The 24,610-nt window shown below is 38.7% G+C and overlaps 1 protein-coding gene across 1 annotated transcript in view; it reads left to right on the top strand.

The window, feature by feature from the left end:
* Positions 1–24,610, top strand: part of Dhc16F (Dynein heavy chain at 16F) — a 1,052,459-nt gene that overhangs the window by 969,276 nt on the left and 58,573 nt on the right. The window contains exon 64 of the mRNA XM_068227815.1: positions 24,157–24,360. Within this exon, the coding sequence (XP_068083916.1) occupies positions 24,157–24,360 (204 nt within the window). The remainder of the gene's footprint in view (positions 1–24,156; positions 24,361–24,610) is intronic.

Below are 24,610 nucleotides of genomic sequence, written 5' to 3' on the forward strand. Positions count from 1 at the left end.
AACTGTCTTCCGTTTCTCAATATTGACTTCGTCTTCAGGTGCGGCAATTTCATAAAAAGGCCACTGCTCTGGATTATCCTTTAGCCACCGTGGTCCTTCCTACCATTTGCTCTCAAGAGTGCCTTTGTACCGCATCCCCTTGATGGAAGATCTGCTGCGTTCAGAGTCCCCGGTAGGTGGCGCCAATCATCAGTATTGGTGTACTGTCGTATTTCATGACAACGGTTACCCACGAATGTACTCTAGTTGTCCGCCCGCTTTATCCAAGTCAAGGCTACTGACGAGTCGCTCCAAAAGAATGTTCTGCACCGTTGTAGTCCCAACGCCTCTTTCACTTGGGTAGAAATTCTGGTACCAATGACTGCTGCCAACAGTTCCAAACGTGGTATAGTGACATGTTTGACAGGAGCAATCCTCACCTTAGCCTGGACCAACTGGACCGATACCTCTGCGCCTCTCCTTGCCCTTAAGAATACACAAGCTGCATAAGCAAGTTTGCTCGCATCACAAAATACATGAAGACTGATATCTTCCGCTCCCCAGTCCACTTGTACCATTCTCCTTGGAAGGCGACATCTAGCTAACCATTGCATCTGCTCCACCCAGTTCTTGAATTTACTTGTAATGCTATCCGGAAGCTCTTAATCCCATCGAACTGTTTAAGTTCTAATTTAGGCAATCTTAAATTTCTTTTACTCCTGGATTTACTAGAACTAGTACTAGCAATACTATTTGCCCCATTGTCACTGAGCGTGTCATCATGCAAAAAATTCTCATACCTGGTCTTTAAGGTTAACCACCTTTCGCGGTATCCCTCCATGATTTCGTATTCGGCAGCGATCTCTTCTTCTTCTTCTTCGTGCTCTCCGGCGTACCAAACATCACAAATTTTTTCATCGAGCACGAATAATCGTTCAGCTTTGTCCTCGAAGATCTTGAATCCTGCAGAGACCTCTTCTCTTGTGGGTTGTTCTGCATTTAACTTCTGTTCAAAGTCATTGCCAGCACGTGTAAACAATCAGCGCAATTGTGTTCGTTCACTTTTCAATTTCGTAATTTCTGCCATATTTACGCGGAAACTAGTCCTGTCACGGTCGCCAGATGTTGAGAAAAGTGCTTATAATGTAACGTTAACACAATTTAACACAAATGCTCCAATTTAATTACATAAAACAAGTTTACAATTCACTGCACTGACCAAGAGATACATTGTACGCCATGATCTACACCACAACCAAAGATTACACAAACAAGATAAACAGTGTTGTATCACTTGTAATGTTCATAGATATGCCAGTAAGATATGACACGGCAGTCCATGGAATAAATGTGGTTCCGTAACACAGGTCATTCACAGAGCCTCTCCAAATCTTCTCTTTTTTCGCTACATTCTATCGTTCATCACTGTCTACCACTGTAGTCCTCTCCGATTTATGTCATCATCCATCTGATCCCTCCATCTTGTTCATGGTCTTCCAATTGGTCTTCTTCCAGATTCTATCCATTACAGAGCTCTTCTTGGTAATCTTTCATGTCCCATTCTTTTGACGTGGCCAAACCATTTCAGCCTATTTCTCTCCATAGTTTCTTTTAGAGGGTTGATCTGTAGCATATTTCATATGGTTTCAGTTCTTATCTTGTCCCTCCTTGTTTTACCCAAGATCCCTTACAGAAAGCACATCTCTGTCACTTGTAATCTACTCAGATTTTCTTTTTTTGTCCAACATTCTGATCCAAAGGTCAGTATGGGCAAATAATACAATTTATATATCATGATTTTTTCTTTGGTAGGTACTTTCCCATTTCTTATTATGTCTGATACACAGTAATAAAATTTTGAGCAATTTCTATCCTCTCTGAAATTTTTTCCATGATGTTTCCTTTCCCAGTTAGCTTACTTCCTAGGTATTTAAAAGCATCTACTTCTTTAAGAATTTTTCCATTACACCTAAAATCCTTTTGTTTTGTTTTCTCTGCTGATTACCACAAGTAATTAAGGTATTTGCATGCTACATAACTTTAAAATGTTACATCTGTTATGTTATTTTGAGCCCTTCTTTGATTTTCATGTTTATAAGATTACAAATCCCTGTCTTATAAGTAAGTTAGTTCATCAATAAATAACATACAGCATTGTTTCACTGAGTAACATACATGATTGTTCCACTAATATTCTCTTTGAAACTACTTCAGTTTTGAAACATTTGGTTATTGACAGTTGATTAAGAGTTAAGATGATGTAATGTGCCTGTTTCCTTGATATAAGGACTCCATGTGAGATTTGTGATGGACAAAGTGGAGGCAGGACAGGTTTTTCTCCAGGTACTCCGGTTTTCCTTGTCATCTTTCATTTCAGCAAAACTCTCCAATATCACTCCATTTCATCTGTCATTCATTAACCATTGCCCCAGAGGAGTGCAACAGGCTTCGGCAGCTGGCACAATTCCTATTCTTGCCACTAGATGGGGCTTCACTCATTCGATTCCTGACCTGGTCGAATGACTGGAAATAGGTTGTGGATTTCATCATTTCATTGTAATGACTTTTAACGATTTTTGCCTCTACAGCAAAAGTGGAAAATGTGCCATACAGCATTTTTTGGTGGCATACTTCAATTTGCTGCTGATTCACTGATATCTGGGCCTGCATTGTCACAATAATTTATACATATACCCATCAATGGCTGGATTACTTTTCGTATTTGATTATATCTATTTTTTCATATGATGGTCACAACATAATGCCCTGCCCCAAAGTCTTATTCTTTTTTCACAGTTGTACGTAATTTTTACAGAAATGGGCAATGACCAGATGATATCACTAGTCATAACCATATGATGTCACTAGTCATAAGTCAGGTCAATAAATGTCAACTTTCTAATATAATTAATGTGTGATACTTTTAATTCTTATTTAAAATTATGTGAATAAAACTACTAGTTTTTGTTATTAAATAATAGACAACTTTGTAGTCAAGGGCAGAATAAAATTTTCATAATATAATTAAGTGGCTGCAGGCAAATCAGTTGAGATTTAAATGAATAGCAAGGTATGTTGTATTTGTTTATAAAATTTATCTTCCCTTCACATGACTTAACAATCATGAAACTCATAGTTGCAACTCAAGCACATTCGTACACCACATTTGATGCATTCAGTGCATGTCTGACTGGAGCACATCTCCCAAGTGCATCATCACTGAAAACTTCCATTACAGGGTATGATGAGATGATTCATTCCATTGTACTTCACCTGATGGGATACCCAATGTCCTGTTGTGCTTCTTCTTCTTCTTCTTCTTCTTCTTCTTCTTCTTCTTCTTCTTCTTCTTCTTCTTCTTGAAACACGCAGAAAATTAGCAAGTCTCTTCAAGCAAGTGAGTACAATTTCTCACCTTAACAAAAGCAGTTGCAAATCACTGCCAGCCTTCTTCATAGACAGCTAGGCATTACAAATTTTCACATCCAAGAGATAAGTCATTATTGACCTCTACCACATTTTGCCATGAATTCCTGTTTGGTATCAGTTGACATTCTCATATCTTCCATGTGGTTGTTGTATTCAGTCAAATGTGCAGGCTTGGGAACTTAAATTTTCTTCTTCATACTTGTAGAGTAATGTGTTACATCAGTTACTGCTGAACTCCATGAACTGACGATAATCCAGTAAATACAGAGTTGTCCTCCCATCGAACAGCTATGAATGGGTGGCTACATTTCTAGAAAATAGAACTCAGAGAATTAGAGTAGGTGAAGTGTTACCTTATCCTACAATGATTAAGAGAAAGAGTCCCGCAGGGCAGTATTATTGGACCTTTATGTTTTCTAATATATATAAATGATATGACTAAAGATCTGGAATCACAGATAAGGATATTTGCAGATGATGATGTTATACTGTATAGAATAGTAAATGAGTTGCTGGATTGTAAACGACTGCAGGGGGACTTAAACGATGTAGTGAGTTGGACAGCAGACAGATGGTATGATTGTAAATGCAATGAAAAGTCAAGTTTCACCAAGAGGAAAAATTCTCTCAGTTTTAATTATTGTATTGATGGGGTGATAGTATCCCATGGGGAACAATGCAAGTACCTTATGATCTTCATTGGGGTAATCATATTAACAAGGTACCGTCAAACGGGGCAATTTCGGACACAGAGGTGATTTCGGACAGTATGGTAGATTTGCCGTATTTTGTTGCATAGCAACGAGCCGCTGGTGCTTTTCACTTCCGCGCGCATTTTGGTTTGACCTTGAGGTTATGTTTCCCGCGTTCTGCGCTTTTTATTACGAATCGACTTCATACTTTGGAAAATTTCCCGTGTGCACTGGCATTGTTGAAAGTTCATGCATTATCATTAAGTGGATACTTTCGATTGTTGCGACCGGAAGGAATGCATTATAACTCTGGTACTTTGTGAGATCAACTGACTGAAGTGTTTATAAACAATTGCTGTGGAATTTTGATATGATTTAGTGAAAAATAGTGTTTTTACACACATTTTACTGAAAACTGAAAGCAGTCTGGGTGATTTCGGACAATGCCTAGAAATTATCAGGGGCAGAAAGAAGCTGCTTCGAGGTGTAATTACGAACCAAAATTATTAGAAAAAGCCGTAGGACCTACGTGATATTAAATGTGGCAAGTTGTCTTATAGGAAAGTATTTGATTTGTATGGTATGCCTTGGTCCACCCTACAAAATAAAGTGCAGAAAGTACATCCAAAAAATGGGAAGACAACCAATGCTAAATGAGGAAGAAGGAAATGCTCAAGGAAGCTCGTCACCCTCCGGCCGTGCTCCAACACAACCTGCTACTTCCCGCCGCCGCCGCAAATAAAATTATCTTTCTGGGAAGTCGATTTTTGGCTGGACTTCGGCTGAGATGAAGGCAGTGCAGAAACAAGTGATGGCGCTGGCAGCAGCAGTAAAAATGAATGCGATGAAGCACACAATGAATGTAATGACGTTCTGGCATTCCTTGTTACAGATTATAAATACAAGTTGAGGAACAAAGAGCATACAGGCCGTATTTTGGCCTGGCCTGAAATATTCGTTCAAGGGATGTGGATGTCAAATACTTGCGCCCATATAAAAACAGCAGAAAAGTGTTTCTGTTCCCTAATATCGCTACTGAGGATACAATTGCTAAAGAACATATTTCGAAAAATACTTCCAGTCCAAGTTGGAAGAGAGGAATGTTTATTTTCATAGAAAACGTATTTCAGTTTTATAGGCCATGGCAGCTACATGTTCATTGTATCGACCTTTTTTGCACTGAGATTTGTATCGTTTGTAAGAAAAAATATTAAGATCTTTCAGTAGGATCTCTGTGCAGTTTATAACTATTAATATTTCAATTTAGAACAGAGAACTTTACATTTACCTCATCAGAAAATAAAGATCGATCAGTAACACATTACATTTATCATTACAATGATTTTAACCAGCTAGTCATATTTTGGACACCCTCAGAACAATTTAATTATCAAAACACTAAAGCAAAAAGAACGAAGAATTGAAATAAAGGACTATTTTAATCCGAAATCACCTAATACGCTTTGAAACTTCAGACAGCGGTTTAAAAAGCATGTGCATCCAAAATCACCCCGAAGTATGGGGTGAATTCGGACACTCCTTTTTGTTTTCTCAGGAAAACATGCGTTGGCGTACATTTTTTGTTTGTGGGGTATTGCATTAATTGGATATATTCCACATTATTAGAATGACAAACAATACAATTTAAGATTCCCTTCATGAGTTAAGACGAAAATAACCTCAAAACCGTCTGCAATCACCCCGTTTGATGGTAGTTAAGAAAGGTTACGTATCTCTTCACATGATTATTATTATGAGAGTACTTAGGGGTTGTAGTAAGGATGTAAAGGAGAGGGCGTATAAGTCTCTGGTAAGTCCACAGTTAGAGTATAGCTCCAGTGTATGGGACCCTTACCAGGACTACTTGATATGAGAACTAGAAAAATGTCAAAGGAAAGCAGCACAATTTGTTCTGGGAGATTTCCAACAAAGGAGTAGTGTTATTAAAATGTTGCAAACTTTGGGGTGGGAAGACTTGGGAACAAGGAGACGAGATGCTCAACTATGAGGTATGTTTCGAGCTGTCAGTGGTAAGTTGGTGTGGAATGACATAAGTAGAAGAATAAGCTTGAGTGGAGCTTTTAAAAGTAGGAAAGATCATAATATGAAGATAAAGTTGGAATTCAAGAGGACAGACTGGGGCAAATAGTCATTTATAGGATGAGGAGTAAGGGATTGGAATAAATTATCAAGGGAAATGTTCGATAAATTTCCAAGTTCGTTGAAAATATTTAAGAGTAAAGCTAGGTAAACAATTATAAATAAATGTAAATATGAGGTAAACAATTGATAGGGAATCTGCCACCGGGCGACCGCCCTAAATGCAGATCATTGATTGATTGATTTCCTCAGTACTTTTGGTGGAAATATAAGTGCCTCTGATTTATTTCTTCATTGACACATTGGTTGATAAAGGAATGTCTTTGGGTAGCCTGTTGTTCCATGCAGTACCAGTACCATAGTAAACTCTAAGTTTCAAGTGCTTTACTCGAGTTAACTAGTGAAATGATTGTCAAAATAGAACTTCATAGGAAGAGCCTGTATGTTTTGAGGTAGATTATCCACCAATACAAGGAAGGTAGCTGCAATTATTTTAAACTGATCTTCGTATTCTTGTTTTCCATTGCAGCTCTTGCACTGATACACCTCAAAATCTGCCAAATAGCCTTCAGGAGAATTTTGGTGCCAAACTTTTAATCCAAACCTTATGGGATTTCCCCTGAATAAATTGTTTGCAGCTGTGTTTGCCAAAATACTTGATCATCAGTTCATCAGAATTCAATGCCTCACATGATACCTACATAATTTTCTTTGAATTTACTTTTGAGTTTCCAAAGTTTATCATATTGGTTTACCTGGGTGCTGTCTGCACAGTGAGAAACCTCACGATTATTCTGAAATGGTCTTTTCTCATGGAGTTGTAAACTAGGATATTTTGCATATTATCACCATTATCCCAGTAGTAATCTTCCCAGGCAATTCTGCGTATACACTCAAAATAAGGATAGTAATGAATGACCTAATTCTATCCTTACTAATATTCCGATTTGTGCAATTTATAAAAAGACCATAACGGTTTGCTTCATCCACTAGAAACTGAATAACTTCTTCATCAATGAACACCTCAAATAATTCCATGGCATTTTTACCTCTGAATCTCGAGTAGTTTGGTTCTTGGAAAGTACTGGGTTTTTTGGGCATATCTCCTTCCTGCCGTAAAACTTTATCTCTGTTAAGTTTTGGTTTCATCATTCCCTTTAAGGCAGATTCTGCTCCAGACTTGACAATCCTCATTGAGCCTCATTGAGCCTCATGGAGCGACTGCTGCAGCTCAAAGAGCGGCAGCTGTGGATTTGATTGAGGTTCCCGACCTCATTGGGTCCTTAATCTCAACTTGACATGTGGCTCGTAGAGTGTAGACTTGTGGTTTTGTTTTGGTATTTAGTTTCCAGTATTTCAGGAAACGTAGAGAAGTGGCAAGCATGGAGTTATTGAAATGTGGTGGTGGCAGCATCTGCTGTTGGTTTTGACTTGGGAATAGGAGAGGTAATGTGCTTGGGAAGGTACTAGCCATCAGTTGGGCTCATTGAGAGGTGTTGAGGGGACTTATTTATGGGGTGCATTGCTGGTTGTGGGGCATGCAGTGTTTCTGGGTGGGAAGGTCTTGGGTTGGGGTACTTGGATTATGTGGTGCTGGTTAGTAGAGAGAGGAGATTTTTATGAAGTTCTATGGTGGGGATGGTTTGTGATGTGTGGTTTAAGTGGTGCATGGGAGGGGGGTTGAGGTTGAAGTTTAGTAGAGACAGAATTTGTTGGTGAGGCTGTTGTAGGTGGCGGAGATGCTTTCTTGCTATGCAGTGAGCTTTTTTGATGAATGCGCAACTTGGATATGATGCGACATGTTGGCCTTTGCAGTTGGCGCATTTGGCCTGATCTCGAGAGACTGGGCAGATAGTGTAATGGTGGTGATCACCACATCTGTTGCGACGGGTTTGGTTTGGACATTTTGCTGCTGAATGGTTTAATTGAAGCACATGAATATTAGTGATGTTTGTGGGCGAGGTTTGTTTCAGTTAGTACGGGTTCGATTTTGGGTGGTGGCGGGTTGGCAGGCTGATGAGGGGGTGTTTGTGGTTGTGATATGGGTGGTGATTGTTGAGTGGTTTGAGAATAATTTAGCTGTGAGGAGTTGGTTTGGTTGGGTTCTGTGGATGTAGGTTGTGTGTTTATTGGATCTGTTTGGATTTCCTGTTCTGCGATTAATGGTGAGGTTTGGGTACTGATGTCCATTTGGTACAGTGTTGGGGTAGTTTGGGTGCCGCATTCACAAAATGTAGGACCATCCTCCGATGTTTCTTCTTCGTCTTCTTCTTCTTCTTCTGTGTCTTCAAGGTCTTCTTCTTATACTTTGGGTTCTTCTTCTTCTTCTTCTTCTTCTTCTGGTTTTTGGACAGGGTAGGCATCTGAGCGGGTGAAAATCATGGGTCTGGGGACATCTTTAAGCGCCTTTAGTCGTGCTAAGAGGTCTGGGAAATGGCATTCTTGAAGAGGAGTAATCATTAGTATGTTGTTGTGTGTTTCTTCTATTAAGGTTACGTGGGTTTGAATAAGATCTGTGATGGCACTGAGTATTGTTCATCAATTCAGGGGCACAGGTCCTACGACGCTAAGAGGAATGACAAATACTCTTCCTTTTGGTGAAATTGGGAAAAATGAGTTATTTTGTACTGTATATATGTGAATGGATATTCAAAATTGTGATCCTCTATTTTACAGTTGAGGTTTGATGTGTTGTCGGATTTGCTAGAAAGTGCTGGCGACGGGGTTCGGCTGGAATTTTGATAAGTGGGGTTTAGGCGAGGGGATACCTGGTTTCTTTTGTGGAGTTTTCGTTGAGGGATTTGTAACTTCGGGTTTGGTAGTTCCTGGTTGGGGGTGGAACAGGGGCCTGGCTACTTCATCTACCGGGCTTGTTGAGGGATCTTGACTTTTGGGGCATTGTGGGATTTTTCTTGGTGGGGATATGAGTAGGGGTTGGGAGAGGTGCGGGTGAAATACTGGAAGTTTAAACACAATTGCAGACCTGGTTATTGATATTTCAACTTGTTGCCAGAGTCCACAAACTCGGGACACCAAGCTGACCTGACAAATGCTCTGAGGCCACCAGGGTAGCTTGTGGCTGCAGTGGGCTCCTTGGCTGTGTGGGACTGGTGGGTGCTAGCGGCGATGCTGTCCTCTTAGTGGTCAGTGAGCCGGCAGTCTGGGTTTCCAGTTCTGGCTGTCAGGGTTAGCTCTCCCTGAAGCGCTCTCTTGCGGAGCTGCACGTCCTCGTTACCCAAGGCCAACCCATCCCTGCTTGTTTATTGACATTAGTGGTTCCTCCTCCAGAGAAGTTTGTGCTGGCTTCATTGTTCATTTTAATGGGATTACAGCTAACTTTCTTTGGACTGGACAAGTAGTTGCTGAGATAGAATTACTCTGACATCATTGAAATTTTGTGCTGGAAAAAGTCTGATGATGATGATGATGATGATGATGTTCTGAAGCTGCTGTGATGTAAACTTTACAGCTATCTCTCCCTGACCGAGCAAGTGGCTGTGCAGTTAGGGCTCCGCAGCTATGAGCTTACACTTGGGAGATTAGTAGGTTCGAACCACACTCTTGGCAGCCAAGAAGATATTTTTCTGTGGTTTTCCATTTTCACACCAGGCAAATTCTGAGGCTGTACCTTCATTAAGGTCATGGCCACTTCCTTTCCACTCCTAGCCCTTGCCTATCCCATCACCATCATAAGACCTATCTGTGTTGACGCGATGCAAAGCAAATTGTTAAAAAAAAAATCTTGCCCTGTGAGGTTATTGAGACTTGCATCCCTATCTTCTTCCCTAGAATCCTCATCTGATTAAATAGCCAATTCTAGAGGGTCAAGTGAGTTGTCTTCTTCCAGAATAGCTATCATTTCGTAAAGATTTAGCTCACTGCAAATAACAACAATTAAAGGAATATTAGGCTACATCTCCTTCTCGATCATTGGCCTTGGTTAGGTAATGTAAATTCATCATTTAATGTACTTAAAACTAAACAAAGTACATAATGGTAAACAGTATAAGAACCCAAGCTCTATTGAACCTTGTGACAACACACTCCAAGCACAGACAAAAGTACCATGGCAAACAGCTAGTGATGCAGTATGGCACCAGACATATTTATCGTAAGATATTCATGGCATAGTATTTTAGTTTGAACCTAGCACTATTTATAATTAAAACTTGATATGTTAGGAAGAAAAAGAACATATGTTGGACAATTTCATTTAGAGGAACAACGTGCCTAAAGTGAGCATCCACAGTTCAGCTCCGTAACAGTAACCAAACAATGGTAAACAATGTTCGAACGAGCAAGGTGGGAAGACAGCTTTGTTTATTCGGTGGAGCTCGTAAGTGTTTAGAGTGCTCAGATTGTAAGAGAAGCCTAGTAGAGCCAATAGTTCTAGTTCATATTTTAACTGACCTCCTGTATGCTTTGGACATGTGATGCCAAATGGCACCACAAGCCGTTCATGGGTAAATTCTTGATTCATTGAAGTATACTGTTTATGAAAAAATGAAAATCCACACAGCCTGTTTCCAGTCATTCGACCGGGTCAGGAATGGAATGAATGAAGCAGCGAGGATGAGAAATGTGCCGGCTGCCGAAGCCTGTCGCACTCCTCTGGGGCAATGATAAATGAATGACAGATGAAATGAAATGTTAATAGAGAGTGTTGCTGGAGTACCTGGAGAAGAACCTGCCTGCCTCCGCTTTGTCCAGCACAAATCCCACATGGAGTGACCGGGATTTGAACCTCGGTATCCAGCAGTGAGAGGCCGGCGTGCTGCCGCCTGAGCCATGGAGGCTCTCTATCTTCTGTTTATCCCCCCATGAATTTAGACCATCTTTCTTGCAATTTCAGAAGCCCATCTGCAAAGAACTGGGCTGGCTTATGGGCAGTAAAGCTATTCATACATATATTGATAATACTGATACATCAAGGGCAGAGAGGAAATTGATGTAGAACTGGGATTGATGAAGAAAGAGCCATTCTGTTTGAAGATGGCTATATATGAAGAACGCTTTATGACGTTGTATTAACGGATATGAGCATTGCAATATTCATGTTTTGTGTTTTGTTTTGTTTTTTGTCATTTGCATGATAAATCAATATTTATTTCATCATGACATTCCATAGACATCTGAAGACTGGTACTTTGATGTTTGCTGGAGTTACAAAGTTTTGGAGTAACTGTTAAAATGTTGTTATTTTCTCATATAAATAAAAAATAAGATGCCATGTATATATATCTTGTATTAGTTTTAAGAAAAACAATATTAAGGTATGTGTTGTTAACTCCAGTAAATTTAGTCGAGTGATTTATCTTCATTTGTTTTGTTCTTTGAATGTTTGAAATGCTTGGTGTGTATGAAGTCAGTTGTACCAAATACTTTAATACACCAATACCGGACAGTTCTATCTCAGCAGCATTGAGAGGAGTGCAAACTGCGACGGTGGTGACATCTAGCGTGTTGGTGTGAACTGCATACTTGTCTATGCTACAGTTGAGAGGAATGCATCTACACTGCTGGAAATATTTTTGTTAAAATAAATAAACAGTCATAATAATTAAGGATGAAATTTTAAAATATGAAATGCCTCCTTCATAAACCTCCAAACGAGCATTGTGTTAGCCATGCTTTTTGCTATGTCTTAAAAATTAAAAGCAGAATTTGTCTGAGGATCCACTCAGCCTTTCGGAGGGATATTTAACAACTGCTCTCTCTTCTTTCTAGCCTTTTCCCAGTTACCTGGCACAGCACTTTTTATGGACATAGCCTAGTTTTGCAGTTAGATGCCTTTCCAAACACCAACCCTATGTGGAGGGATATATATTCACTATTGCATATTTCTGTAGTTGTTTTTCGTATGATGTGTTGTATATACTTGAAGATGCGTATGAATACGAACACAAACCCGTAGACCACATCTACAGGAATTAACAGACGCAATTAAAATCTCCGACTCAGTTGGGAATCGTACCAGGGCCCTCTGAACCGAAGGCCGTACGCTGACCATTCCGTGGTGGTGATTATTGTTTTAAGAGGAAGTACAACTGGCCAACCATCCTCTATTAACACTAATCAGAAGGGAAATGGAAGAGGTCCAACACTCCGAAGAATGAAGGTGTCATCAAAAGAAAGAGAAGGGCCACGAAGCGCTAACTATTCAGCCAAAGCACGAGAGGGGGCAGATAACTTAACAACATCCATGATTTATTAAAATTTCGGGAAAGAGAATCTGTAATTATGGAACAGGGGTTTTGGTCCATTATTTTGACGTCCTTTTCTTCTTCTTCTTCTTCTTCTTCTTCTTCTTCTTCTTCAGTACGGCCGATCTTCCCGAACTCTACAGAGGAACTCACCTCGCGCTGCTATATCGCTTTTGCTGTACTTTGAATTTTCTGTTTTACCTCTTAAGACAGAAATAAATTATATATATATTGGGGTTATGTGACTGAACTACGATGTTCCTGACAAGGAAGACGTGTTCAGAATTTCCTGAAGTCTCTTTCAGTAATTTATGCATGAATAATTACCATACATACGTATTAAATTAGTTGGACTGGTGCTCAAGCCTATGCCAATAATACACTGAAATAACTTTCTTATGTCAGGCTGAGTGACTCAGACAGTTGAGGCGCCGGCCTTCTGATTCAAATTTGGCAGGTTCGATCCTGGCTCAGTCCGGTGGTATTTGAAGGTGCTCAAATACATCAGCCTAGTTTAGGTAGATTTACTGGCATGTAAAATAATTCCTGCAGGACTAAATTCCAGCACCTTGGCGTCTTAGAAAACCGTAAAAGTAGGTAGTGGGGCATAAAGAAACATATTATTATTATTATTATTATTATTATTATTATTATTATTATCTTACAATACATAAAAAAAGCTGACCGGATTCGAAACTCATGGCTTTCAATTCTCAGTTTCAAGACTACCGCGATAACCATTACGCTATAGGCCCACAAGTTTTCGTTTGTGAAATTTCTGGTACTGTTTAATAATGTGGACCCTCAAGTCTGAGTGTACTATAGTTTCATACTACCGGGCGAGTTGGCCATGCGGTTAGTGGCACGCGGCTGTGAGCTTGCATCCGGGAGATAGTGGATTCGAATCCCACTGTTAGCAGCCCTGAAGATGGTTTTCCGTGGTTTCCCATTTTCTCACCAGGCAAAATGCTAGGGCTGTACCTTAATTAAGGTCACGCACGCTTCCTTCCAACTCCTATGCCTTTCCTATCCCATCGTCGCAATAAGACCTATCTGTGCCGGTGCAACATAAAGCCACTAGCAAGAAAAAAAAAAAAGAGTTTCATATTTGTTAATGTTATTGGTTTTTACGTCCCATTACTATTTGAGTAGAGTATCTGACTGATTTCTTAATATAAGAGGCATAGAATGCAATCTCGTGAGATCATTACTTTTTTTAAAAATACTTGTGGCCCTTATTAGTTCCCATGCCATTATGTTGGGTAATTTATTCACCACACAACACTTTTTCTTGGAATATAACCGCAATGCAAGATTATTTAGTGACAAATGCTTATACATTATAAAGAACACACCAGTGAACCAAGAATCATACAGATGGCAATATGTTATTGAAGAGTTGGTCACACCAATCCATGTAAAGTAGCAGCACTATCGACTTTCTCGCTGAAAACAGCAAGCTGTCCGGTATTGGTGTATTAAAGTATTTGGTTGTACTCAACAGCTCGTAATAAAAGGATGTGTGTAATGAAGCTGGTGTTTCTATGTATTATTTGATTTCCTAAACCAGTGTAATGAGCAGAAGTGAAGATATTTCAACAGTAACAATGATGATATGATTGTAATTCTGTGATATATAGTTTACTCTCAATGCTGGAGAACAAAACATAGAAATAAATGAATAACATTGTAAGGTTATAGATGTAAACCTACATACCTGGCCGGAGATTATAGATGTCTATAGTAAGGAGTCTGATAATCCTTTTATTTATCAATCCCACTATTATTTTCTAATTATTGTTAGAATATGAATGTTAAATAGGTCATATATAGAAACATGAATAGGCCACACAATAGAATAAATGCTTTGACAGGTCAGCATCAGAAGAGAGAATTAGAAAAGGAGATGAGGACAAACATAGAAGGACTAGGATAATCTCCACATATTTCCATATTGCCGTCTTCAAATAGATGAGCTCTCTCATCAGTCCCAGTTCTTCTAAATCCATTTCTTCTCAATCCCAAACAAGCTCATTTCTACCAAACGAGTTGGCTATGTGGTTAGGGCCGTGAAGCTGTGAGCTTGCATTTGAGAGATGGTGGATTCAAATCAGCAGATCTGAATCCTGAAGATGGTTTTCTGTGGTTTCCCATTTTCACACCAGACAAATACTAAGGCTGTACCTTAATTAAGGCCATGGACACCACCTTCATAATCCTTCCATCGCTGAAAATATTTGATCTGTTAGTGTGACATTAAACCACAAGGGGAAAAATACTCATTTATGCTTCCCAGTTGGTGTAGGATAAGTACAAAGGAGGACAAAATGGGTCTCGATGGTCACCAATGTTGTAAATTAAGAACAAGAGCATATATTTCCTGTGGAACCCGCAACATCAGGATTATACAACCCTGTATTGGAAAAAGTTAACTGAACTATATGTCAAGACTTGAAGAATGTTAAACAGTTTCATTCAGTACAGTCTAAAGAAAGCAGAATTTTTCTTGTTTTTTAATAATTAGGGAAAATTTATTGAGTATCCATTATGTACTTGTTCATCGTGATTGTTGGATTATCAGCTCCCCTCTGTGAGTGTGTACAGTCTTTGACAAGGAATTATTATCATTTCCCCGTATCCAGCACCATCTGGGTTGGGGCATTTATTGTACTTCTCCATCTTCCTCTCTTTCCGAGGCTGGTTTTGTGGCACCATCATAAGTATAGACTATTATTACTGTACCAGTGATACACCTTCTCCATCCAGTTAAACTGCGCATCTTCTATAAGGCCATCTATTTAATTGAACTTGAACTAATGTTATGCAAGACACTTAAGGTTGCAACTGTTAGATGTCTCTTTTTTTTTTTGCTAGGGGTTTACGTCGCACCAACACAGATAGGTCTTATGATGACGATGGGATAGGAAAGGCCTAGGAGTTGGAAGGAAGCGGCCGTGGCCTTAATTAAGGTACAGCCTCAGCATTTGTCTGGTGTGAAAATGGGAAACCACAGAAAACCATCTTCAGGGCTGCTGACAGTGGGATTCGAACCCATAATCTCCCGGATGCAAGCTCACAGCTGTGCGCCTCTACGAGCATGGCCAACTCGCCCGGTTTAGATGTCTCTACCATTGGCCTAAGTGCCCCCTCTGGCAGGATTAAGGACAGTTAATTCTCAAGGGAAAGTTGATTTTCACTGTTACCTAACCTTAGTTTTTGAAGATTGTTTTGTTCTTGTGTCAAGGTTGTCAATACTTCTACCCCCCATGTATCTTGTATCTAGCAACCAATCAAAAATTTTGTGAATATTTTTTCTAGCCAAATGAAATTGGGGGTGTGTACAGGCATCCAGCCTATCTGTAAAGAGTTCTGGAAACTTTCCCTCGAAATACTATAAAAGTTGGGGTCACTTTAGGGTTGTATCATCATCTTCATTGCTCCAGTTGATTGTGTGCGGCGTGTACTAAGAAGGCAGAGGCCACAGGTTGGCATTCAGAAGGCCCAGCAACTTAAGCTAATGGCAGAATTTTCTTAACATATGATAGGTCCAGCAGATAGCTTGAGGGGAAAGTGTCCAACTTCTTTTATTCATGTAAAGTTCTAATTTCATGGTTTAAATGTAGAGTTTTGGCAAGTCTGAGGACTCTGTTCAAATCCCTGCTGGGAAACATATAATGTAAGGCAACAAAGAGTGATTTCCCTCTGTTGATTCCCATTCATCTTGGTATAGGGTGACTGAAGTTTTTAGTCATCTAAAATTTTTAACACTCTCTTGGAATTTAATGTTTTTCATTTAGTCACCCCAGCATAGAATAGGCTTATCCTTTGTGTCATAGGGCCATAAGCCCACTTAGGGGGGAGGAGTGCAAGTGTACCCTTTTGTTCATGGCCAATCATGTTCAACCTTTTGTTTTTACAGTTAGACCATTTAGCATGGGCACTTATTGCCTCTCTTTATGTTCCTGTAAAAGAAAGTGAATAACTGTTGAGCAAGAGATAAGCCCAAAACAGGGCTAAGTGACTGTAAATAACCTATTTTGAAGATTGTGAAGTGTACAGTATCCTTGTGCACTGTATTAAACTTATGCGTCTGAGAGGCTGGACTACATTAACGTTTGGAGCTCAGACTCCTAGGCTATTTCACTAGTAGAGCAAACATGCTCTTATAAGATAGTGTATCTGTTCAGAGTTATAATGCTCTTTCCCTGTATGTTATCATGTTGATAATTCTCTCGAGTTCTGTACCTGTTTTTTAAGTCACTGTTGTTGGAGCTGACAAGCTAATTATTATGTTGTTACTGTTTATTCAGATCTCTGTTTATCACATTTTTAAGTCAAAAAAAAAAAAGAAAGGAAGGAAAGAAAGAAATAAAATTTCAAAATGTAGTGCTTTAACTTATTCTCTGGTCATTTCCTTGTCCGCCCATTCACCCCAGCACCTTCTTACACCTCTGTAATCCACGATATTTCCATACCAATTACAATAGGGTTACAACTCCTAAAGGCATTTCAGAGCTGCTGCTGATGATTCTTCAGGGCACTCCTAACATAGAGAACAGATGCCTTCTGTAGTCATTCCAGGATAGGACAGACGTGACTTAATAGTGACAGAAATATGCAGGTAATTTTGCAACCTATCTTTACAGAATTAATGGAGAAAGAACATAGTTTCTTACATATGATTTATTGGTAGATGTTTATTGTTGAAATCAGTTGCTGTGTTGTTGTAATCAATAACTTGCATGACCATTTGAGCTACAAGTGACATTCCAATGTGACAACTGTTTCTTAATGTAATACTTTTGGCAGTGAGTGTACGTACCTGTTATTGGAATATTCTGACAAAGCAAAGAGAGTTTGCAAAGCTGGACAGCAGAATACATTGTCTCTCAAGTGTCAAAGCATCTGTTAGCTCTTATTTGATAATCCTCAAAACAGTTTAAAGAATAAATATCATAATTGTACAGAAAAAAAATTATTTATCTAGAAGCATATTTTACAAACACAGTCCTTGTCCCAGGTTATCAAAACATTATAAAAATCTTTGAGTACTTGCTTTGCTCACATTATCTTAAAGTACAAAAAATTGCCCAACAAATAACATATCCTAAAAATGTACTAAATTCTACTGTTCTAAATGGACCCAAGTGAAATAATGTGATCATTACAGGAAGTAGAGTCTAACCTCGAGCTTGAGACTGGGTATCTTATGGAGGTTCTGTCCGACCAAGAAGGTCAGCTTATGTGCATACTGCACTGGCACTGGTACATGAACTGTTTCATCCCAATTGTAATAGAAATGTTTCAACTTGTACATGAGATGTTGGAGCCAATTTGGCTCTAGATCTAGGTTATCTCTGATTACATTGAATGATGTGGGACTCACTGTTCCCTAGTGTACAAACTGACTCACCAGATAAAAGTCGTATCTTTGTGGGAGTGTGGTGACTCCATCAACCACAGTAGCAGGTGGGGGAGGTTTTCCAGCCCATAGGAAAGACAAGTATTCTGATAGAGAATATACATCTATTATAATGAAGCTTGAAATTAACTCTTAGCTGGGGAAAATTAAGTTTGTTCTGAACTAAATTTGCAGCGAGTTAGAATTATTAACCCTTGGAGGGCCAAGCATTTTCACACCCGCCTAGTGCCAAGTAGGGTGCCATAATGACTCGAAATGAGTTTTAGTTATACATGCATTTTTGTTATAATCAGTACCCTTCATAAACACTCACAAAGTAATTTCTACAGACACATTTAATGTATTGATGAAGTTAAACAAAACATATTGTAAGCTGAACAAGTAAAATTGAAAAAATGAGATAAACACACAGTACAAGAAAACACCAGCTTTTGAACATTTCTGTTCAGTTCTCATTTGATATACTGGAAGCAAACTTTCTGTTCTACATCTATATTTCACAATGTTGTTATTTACCACTTTTCAGTTCAGCCCTCATTTTCAGCAATTCGCACACTTGAAGCTGTTCTTTGCATGTTCTTTGCAGACCCACTTGTGGCACTCTGAGCAAGTGAAATCAGTCTTCCTATCCTTGGTTCTCTGATAAGATGTGCATCTCCCATGTTTTCTCCCAATTGGCTCACTTAGCACCATCTCCTGTTACCGTTTTACCCCAAATGTTTCAGCAGCCCTTATAATATGGGTATGGAGATTTGGATTTTCAATAATGCGTCATTCAATAAGTGGCTTTACAATGTGTTTAGAGAGCTCAGTCAAGAAATATCATCTTCTGTCATTTCTTCCACTCATCCAATCAGGTTTAGTGTCCAACTCGTTGGCTGAATGGTCAGCGTGCTGGCCTTCGGTTCAGAGGGTCCCGGGTTCGATTCCTGGCCGGGTCAGGGATTTTAACCTTAATTGGTTAATTCCAATGGCCCGGGGGCTGGGTGTTTGTGCTGTCCCCAACATTCCTGCAACTCACACACCACACATAACACTATCCTCCACCACAATAACACGCAGTTACCTACACATGGCAGATGCCGCCCACCCTCATCGGAGGGTCTGCCTTACAAGGGCTGCACTCGGCTAGAAATAGCCACACAAAATTATATATAATTATTATATATCAGGTTTAGCGAACGTGAACATATGTGTTCAGAGTTGCTGTATCCAGAATATTCATAAAAAGACAGAGTGGCCATCTTCGTGTTGTTCTGCAACATGTGTATCTTTGTACTGTACCGTACCCAAGGGTAAATACCCTCTAGGACGATGCCTCCATTCCTGTATGAACATCCGACTAACTCAGGGTTGGGCAGAGAGTGGGTTGGTCGTTGTTGGGTCAGGCTAAAAGTTGAAGTTCTACACTTAAATATAAGTAAATGACAGGAAAATGGTGGTATAACTCGAATGAGAAACAATAATATGGGGTAGGATGAGTTTATTCATAAGTATCCCTGAATCATACTAATGAAAATCAAATAAATCAAATCATAAAATGACATAACAAAGATCTCAAATTAAAGAAAGAATGGACATGAAAAACGTAAATTGATCAAAGAATCAACTGTGAAATGAAGTATCAAGTACAACAATGAATACTTGAATACTTTTAGAAATAATCTTCTTCTTATTGTCCATTGTTCATGTCACGTGATAACATATGTACGCATATACTGATACATATTTAATTCGAATGGAGTCACACTTGAAGTTATCACATTGATACGGGTTACGAATTTAATTAGATTAGAGTCATCGCAAGATTAAACGTTAAAGGAAAATTACAATATAAAAGAAAGTTACGATTAAAAGAAAAACTAAGACGCAATGGGACATAATATGAATTATGAAAAATACTAGTGGCATTTCCCTACGCTATATTTACAATGAACAAAAATAAGCAAAATATCACATCTATTTACATCGGATAAAGAGAAAAAGTCTTACATACTACACAGAATCTATGTGAATCGCGGTTCACCACAAAGGATCTAGTGAGAACTAGATTGACAATCAATATAACTCAGCACTTGGGCTGTTCCCCATTAAATAACAAGGCAACATATTCAAACATGAAACATCAATAAAACACCATCCTCTAAGAGAAAAACGTATAATATGCATCATTATTCATGTAGAAAGCAATGGGCAACATTGCCTTCTTCTGCTGCACTTGCGCACTCAACAGCACGATCATCCGTCACGTATTTCCTGCTATGCTGTGAGCTGAAAGGAAACACTGTACTAAGGCTTGGATTCTGTCCGCCAAGATTATAACATGGAAATACCATCTCATTCACGCCATCTACATAAACACGGCCAATATATCAGCTTGCAATACGATAACATCTTTCTTCAGCTATACGGAAACTCACGTATAATCATATTCCTTCCTAGCATGCTTCGACAATTTAACACACATCAGACTCATTGGTCTGGAATCAATTCCGTCAATTCTGATAATTAATATTCTCTCAGAAGACAATAGCAGGTACATATCCACTGCAGATAATTCTTTCACGAATCAGGCATGCAATCGGCCTGCATAATCATTTTATAACTCCGCATGCATTATAACTTCTCATATCTCTTACAAATCACATTAGCCTTTTACACTATGAGACCAGGTTTGTTTCCTGTGCAAATCATTGGGCAAAAACAGATTCCAACCTAAATTCGAAGATCCTATTCTTTCAACATTGTTATGCAGCTCCTTACGTACAGCTTCTGAAATACCATGCGTCATGCAATTTTAACTTTACTAACACTCTAAATGACCGAAATTAAATAACGTAGCAAGTGTTTAACTTTGAAATTGGATGAACTTGTCAAACTAATCCTCCTAGCACTAATATACAAGGAAAAATCTGAATAATACTAACTAAATTATCATGCATGAATTCACAACAAATAATCCTAACAATTCCCTCATTATCCCAACTAGCTAGTCATAAATCAAAATGAAAATATAGAGAACTTGCAGCTCTCTCTTATCCGTATATACAACAATACAAAAGTGAAATAAACACATGCCGTCAGGCTTACTTTACGTTAAATAAAATCCCTATTCTAAACTGCACTAGTATTTTAACATAACCCATATAACATGCCATAATTAACACATGCGCCTTATCTTGGACGACTCTCTGGATACATGGCAGCGGCTCACATTCCCGCCTCGTTGGGTGTCTGCTCCATGTTGACACAGCTTCAACACATAGAAATACACTTCCTTCTTCCATAGGCGAAGCCATCTTCTTGCTGAAAGTTATTGAACACTGCAACCCAGAAAGCTTTGGATGAATCTCTCTTCACCGCTCAATTCTGCACGTGTCGAACAACCCTTTCTTGGCTATAAACTCAACCAACACACTGACATATAAATACACTGTAAATTTAACACATGAGGGTTTATGTACACAGTTATTGAGAGCGGCACGCGGTACGTATCGAGAGTTCCTCGCGAACGCGATCGGCACGAAAATATGAGACAACGGAACGTCTCTCCTGCACTTTCCAAACTGCGGCTAAATGTCACCGTCTATTCATTTATATTGAACTTTGCGATATAATGATCTGCTATTTGACTCTGCATCAGTTACTTTATTCAACTGCACGACTGAAACACTGTTTATTGGTCTTAAAGACCATATACTGGTACTGCTGTATTCACGTGGCAACTTTTAAGTACAATTCTCGGAGCACATCAAACAACATCCACCTCACGTCAGTATCCGCGATCAGAGTGACGCTCTCCAGAGCTTGGGGTGCTAAGGAAGCGTGGGTAACGCTGTTGTAGCTATGGGATTCCCGCATGTCTAGACAAACCACCAATCAGAATGCTTGCCATTCATAATGACACAATAGTAATTATTACATATCAATAAAATACAGTTCAAATAATATCAAATCTCTTCCTATAAATTTTTATATCGTACTCCTGATCATATTTCACTTATAGACCTGTGGAAATCCGTCAAATAACAGCATTTATCTCAAGCAACTGTACACGTTGGTCAACCTGGGATTATGACTTTGCGCTATGTAGACTCCATGTTTGCCATATCCTCACGTTCTCATTGGCTGAATATTTCACTTGGTCAGCATCGTACACGTGCCGAGCTGTGCCAACGCTTGGTGACGCTAAGCCTTTCTCACGGTCCCGAGAAAGTATTGGGTAATATCCAGCGACTTGATGTCTCCATCCACTTCTGGTCTCAGTTATCTTGCGATTCTTTACTTTACCGTATATGACTGCAATTTATATCAATAAAATTTATATATTATGTCGAATAATAATCCGAGTATCTCTTATGGGCCGGCAGGATATGGCTCAGTACCATCTGGTCAATGGCGTCTACTCCACCCTTTGTTTTCGTATAGTGAGCATTCATTTCAGAAATTCTTTTCTCATGGTGCTCTAGTATTGTGGCATCATGGTGTTGTGTTGACAGGAGAATCACACATTTCTTTGGTTTAGGTACATAGTGTCAGTGAATGCAAACAGAAAAGATTTCTCTGGCTTTTTGTTACTAACCAGCTCCATGTGTACGTCTTTCTTGTTCTTTCTCATCGTCCCTGTTAAAGTCAGCTTATTCTGAAGAAGCTCCTGTGCCAGATCAAAGTCTGTGAAGAAATTATCTACTGTTATTCCATGCCCAGATCCATACATGTGATGAGCCAAATTAAGAACAACTCATTTTCCTTGCCCTTTGTCAGGTTGTGAACCAACTTTCCTCAGATACTCGCGAATGTTCACAGTGTAATGATACTTCACATCAGCTAACAACCACACTTTTATTCTGTATCTTTCAGGTTTTGATTTGATATAAACTCTGAAAGGGCATCTACCTTGAAATGACACCAATTGTTCATCAACTGTGACATAGGCACCAGGCTCAAAACACTCCACACAGTTTCTAGCAAATTTATTACACACATCCTGTAGAGCTGCTAGTTTGCTTTCTCACCTCCTTTCTTATTTTGTAGATTTATCATCAAAGCGAATGAGGATGAGTAAAAGCTTGAACTTAGCCTTTGACACTGTTGCGGTGTATGTGGTTAAGTGTAAGAGAGGGCCAAGAGCCCTAACTTCGCCACTTAATAAAGACACAAATAAATAAATAAATAAATAAATAAATAAATAAATAAATGAATGAATGAATGAATGAATGAATGAATGAATAAATAAATAAATAAATAAATAAATAAATAAATCAATCAATCAATCAATCCCGCCTAACCGTTTCGTCTGTTGTCCACATTTCATCTACATCTTCACGATTGTGCATAAAATCTCCTGCGACAAGCAGTATTCTGAAGAAAGTTTTCATTTCAGCAATATCTTTGACAAAGTTTCTCTTCTCACAAGGTTGATTTTTGTTCCATTCATCGACTAACATTTCACATTCTTCGTTAGTATGCAAAACTACTTCATCTACTATATTGTCTGTTATTTGTAGAAAGAAGCAGTCTTGTATCGACTCAATATTCTGCAGTTTTCTGGTTAGACCAGGTGGAGAGTTCAGAATATTAGCAGCAGGCTGTCTTGAAGCACAGGGTGCTTTCTTTGACCATGTAAATCGACCATGAGGAAGGAATGTATCCTCACTATCACTGTTATCACTAGAATTATTATCTGTTACACTGTAGGTGTCACTTTCTTCATCTACTTCTTCAATACAATCTTCTTCTGAAGAAGATTCATCGTATTGACAAAGATGTGCTTCTATTTCTTCATCAGTAAGTGTTATATGGTCCATTGTCATCAACAATACTAACAGTTACAAGTTCAATGCAGTGAATTCAAGACAATGAATCAGTACTGCCAACTTCCCTGCAACAATATTACCATAGAGTACCAAAAAATAGTTCATGAAAAAGAATTTCATAGAGTGTAATTGGGGTACATTTTGGACCCCATAAGAAAAATCCTGATCAGAATATAATATACTACTTTGTATGAACTGAGTACATTATTACTGCATTCCACAATGATTTAAAGTCAGCTACTGAAAATACTCATGCACAGAAATCATTCTGTTGTTAAATATCTTAGCAAAATGTGGCTGGGGGACAAAATGTTCCAACTTGACCCTTCAAGGGTTAATAGACATAGGAATAGAGTATTTCAACATTTGTATAGTATCCTTATTCTTGTGTACTCAGGAAAGCTAAAAATGTTTGTAATCATGCCATACAAACCATCAATAATACTAAATATTTCTGTATATGTTGTCATTGACCATGAAATCTTGTACGAATAAATATTTATTTTATTTTCCAGGTCTGGTTGAAGTGTGGCCCTCCTGTATCATTCTGGCTGTCAGGATTCTTCTTTCCTCAAGGATTTTTGACAGGCACTTTACAGACGCATGCTCGTAAATATGATCTGCCGATTGATCAGTTGTCATTTGATTTTGAAGTCCAGAAAGTTCTCCTGGATCAGGAAGAAATCCAAACTGCACATAGAGCAGCTGAAGGTGTAGAGGTTAGTTGTTTTATTTATGTTTTAATGACAGTGAAGTGTAAGACAGATAGTACAAAATAAGAGTGGAGTAGAATAACAAAATTAATTGTTGTTAAACAGTACATAGTTGTAATTGGCAATGTCAGTCACAAAATTAAATATCTGAATATTTTATGTACATTACAAAAATTAATTTTTTACCATAATAGCTGAAAGCCATGGTGTACAAATAATTGTATCATTTTAAAGCTATTATTTATTATGATGGATC

Source organism: Anabrus simplex, chromosome 5 (assembly GCF_040414725.1).
Source record: "Anabrus simplex isolate iqAnaSimp1 chromosome 5, ASM4041472v1, whole genome shotgun sequence".
Taxonomy (NCBI): Eukaryota; Metazoa; Arthropoda; class Insecta; order Orthoptera; family Tettigoniidae; genus Anabrus; species Anabrus simplex.